The 3,148-nt window shown below is 27.3% G+C and overlaps 1 protein-coding gene across 1 annotated transcript; it reads left to right on the top strand.

Annotated features, from left to right (window-relative positions):
• The first annotated feature begins 1,568 nt into the window (after positions 1-1,568).
• Positions 1,569-2,665, top strand: LOC101202926. Its single transcript, XM_004144537.3, has one exon. The coding sequence runs from the start codon at positions 1,855-1,857 to the stop codon at positions 2,608-2,610; it is 756 nt and encodes a 251-aa protein (XP_004144585.1). The 5' UTR covers positions 1,569-1,854; the 3' UTR covers positions 2,611-2,665.
• Positions 2,666-3,148: the final 483 nt, after the last annotated feature.

The raw sequence follows: 3,148 nt of genomic DNA, 5'->3' as shown, positions 1-3,148 counted from the left end.
AGAGGATGTATTTTTTGTTAATATTTATTAATAAAGATGTAAGAGGTTAGATTTGATTGTTATGTTAGGTTAATATTTACTAATAAAAATAAGAAGTTGGATTTGATTGTTGTGTTAGTTAATATTTATTAATAAAGAGAAAAGTTGCATTTGAATTCACTGTGAGTCATATGATCTAGGGGCAACCTAGATAGAGTATGGTTTAGGGGAGTCATAAATGTTTATTTTCTAAAAGTCATGTAATTTAATGTAGTTAATTTTTTTATAAATTGTGTTAAATCTGATTAAATGATATGTTCTCGTATGTTAGATATGATTCTATTATAAAAATAATGTAAAATTTGAAACATATATAAAAAATAGGGTGGGTACAAAATTACTTTTAAAAATAGGTGATTTAAGGTGAAATCGTGTACGGTCTATACGACTTCCATGCAGTGGATCCCACGACCCCACATTTTTTATTTTTTCATTATTTATATACGTGGGTTTCACACATTTCACTTTTTCCCATTACTTATATATACATACCAACATATAATATAATATATATATCGAACATTCAAATTCTAAAAATATATTTCTTTATTAAATTAAATTATTTTTTATTTTCCTACTTTAATTTAATTTTTTCTTAATCAAAATTACACATCTTTTTTCCAATTTTTAATTTTTTTTAAAAAACTCATATATTAACAAAAATATGTTATTAAAAATATATTAAACAAATAAAAATAGAAATAATAATATTTATGTATATATATTAAATATCTCATTCTTCAAATTTTCTTATTAATTCATCTTTTCTAATTTAATTTAATTATTTCTTAACCAAAATTATATTTTTTTTTCTAATTTTCTGTTTAAAAAAACACATATATTAACCAAATATGTTATTAAAAAATACATTAAAAAATAATAATAATAATTAAAAAAAGTTGAAGCTTACTCTAAAATTAATAACAACAACTAATTTACAATTGAAAATTATCCGTTAAGTTTCAAAATTTAATTTGTAATCGAACAAATTCTTGTTTTTTTTCTTTTGTCATAAACATGATTTTTTTTTTGTTCAATTACCAAAGTGTGTTATTCAAGTGTTATTATTATTAATTTTTTTAGTAATTTTAACTTCTCTTAATTATTATTATTACTATTTTAATTTGTTTAGTATATTTTTAATAACATGTTTAAAATATATGATTATATCTTCAATTGTCTAGAAAGGAAAATGTCATTAAATTATGTTGACGAGTCCTCTTACAACTCTAAGTTCTTTATATAATCGAGGTATCATCAATCTTAATATTGATGGGATAATTTATATATTTTGTTAAATTAGTTGGGGGCAAATATAGCCTCTTTAGTTTTTTTAATTTTAAGGGTTTTGTTTTCTCAATATTATATATGTGTATTCAAAGGGAAAATAAGATAAAAGAAAAAAACCTCATTGCTTTTCTCTTCTCTATGTTTTAAAGAAAACATTTTCAAAAATCGTAGAGTAACTTTAGAAATAACAAACTCAAGTTTCAATTTCTTGAAATTTTTTTTTTAACACAAACAGTAAAGTTAAGTTATGCATCATGAATTATTGAACGTTGATATTACGAAGAGTGAAATTAAACCAAGAAGAAAAATAGAAAAGAAAAGAGAAAACTGTTTCTCATCTTCAGTGGCATCATCACAAGAATCGATCTGCTGTCAGTTGAAATCAATCACGCTCTTCAAAAGAATCGAGCATCGTTTCTGCATGAATTCCAACAATAAAATCTCCACTTTCAACAACCAAATTTCCCCCAAATCTCAAGAACGGAATAGGAAGGAAAAAAAAAAACCCCTAACCAGAGAACTCCAATGAAGATCTTCATTGTCACAATGGGACACGAATTCCCCATAGATATAGAAAATCAAGAACAAATCATCGAAATCAAGAGAAAAATTGAACAATTCATTGGCATCCCCATCGAATCCCAAACTCTCTCTGTTTATGGTTGCGAGTTACTCGATGGACTCGTCATGGAGGATTACGATCAATTCATCACAGAAGGTTCGCGAATCGATCTCTCAGTCGACCAAATCATCGCACCATCAAACGAGTTTCCGATCGCTGTGGAATTCTCCGGCCAACGGATAAACATAAACATCGACAAAACAGAGACGGTTCATAGTTTAAAGCAGAAAATCCAGATAATCTACAGCTTACCGATTCAAACAATGTCGCTATTTCACTCCGGTATGGAACTAGTCGAGGATTGCCAGAACCTAAGCGAATTCGGAATCGGTGAATTTTCGGAAGTGATTGTGTTTATGAAAACGATGAGTCGTTATTTGAGCGAAGATTCTTCAAGGAGGAAGGTGAGTTTCGTGGTGGAGATGTCGTCGAGCTTGCTTAATGCAGCGTGCATTCCAATGGAAATGAAGGATTCGAGCACCGTGAACGACGTCAGAGAACTGCTTTTGTCCGGAAAAATTCTTCCGGACGATGAGTATTTGTTTATTCATAAACAAAGGATTATGAGAGATAAGCGTAGTTTAAGATGGCATGGGGTTGAAAATGGCGATTTTCTTTATGTTTTTAAAGGCACCGTTAGCCGTGGTGAATTTTATTGATAAAGACATTTGTATAAATAAATATATGATGAGAATGAGATAGCTAACTAAAATAATATAACACTTTTTTTTTTTAATTCCTATATTTACTAGTTTTGTTTTCTTGTTTTATTATATTTATGAGACTAAAAAGACAACTAGTTTAAATTCATAAATGGAAAGTGGTTTAAAAGATATTATAGATAGAAAGAGTGATTTACAATTTTATTCCCTCAATTCATTTCATAAATTAATGATTTTATTTATAATTGTATGGAAATTTTGTATAAAATAATCAATGTTTTTTTATTAGGGAGATTTGAATCATGAATGCTCAAATAATTTTCACCATTTTCGATCGTTAGATGATCAGTGGATTAGCATTATGTTTGTTGATTTTCTTTTTAAAATTTATTTGGGTTGTTTTTATTCAAAAACGAAAAAACAAAACAAAACCATGTGAAATATTGGACAAAAATTCCTATAGAGTAACCAAATTGACATATTGGTGTGTTAAATAACATTAAAACAAAACGTAACTTCTCATACCTTCACCCCC

Source organism: Cucumis sativus, chromosome 7 (assembly GCF_000004075.3).
Source record: "Cucumis sativus cultivar 9930 chromosome 7, Cucumber_9930_V3, whole genome shotgun sequence".
NCBI lineage: Eukaryota > Viridiplantae > Streptophyta > Magnoliopsida > Cucurbitales > Cucurbitaceae > Cucumis > Cucumis sativus.
Note: the sequence above shows the minus strand (reverse complement) of the source record. Positions and strands in the feature narration are given on the sequence as shown.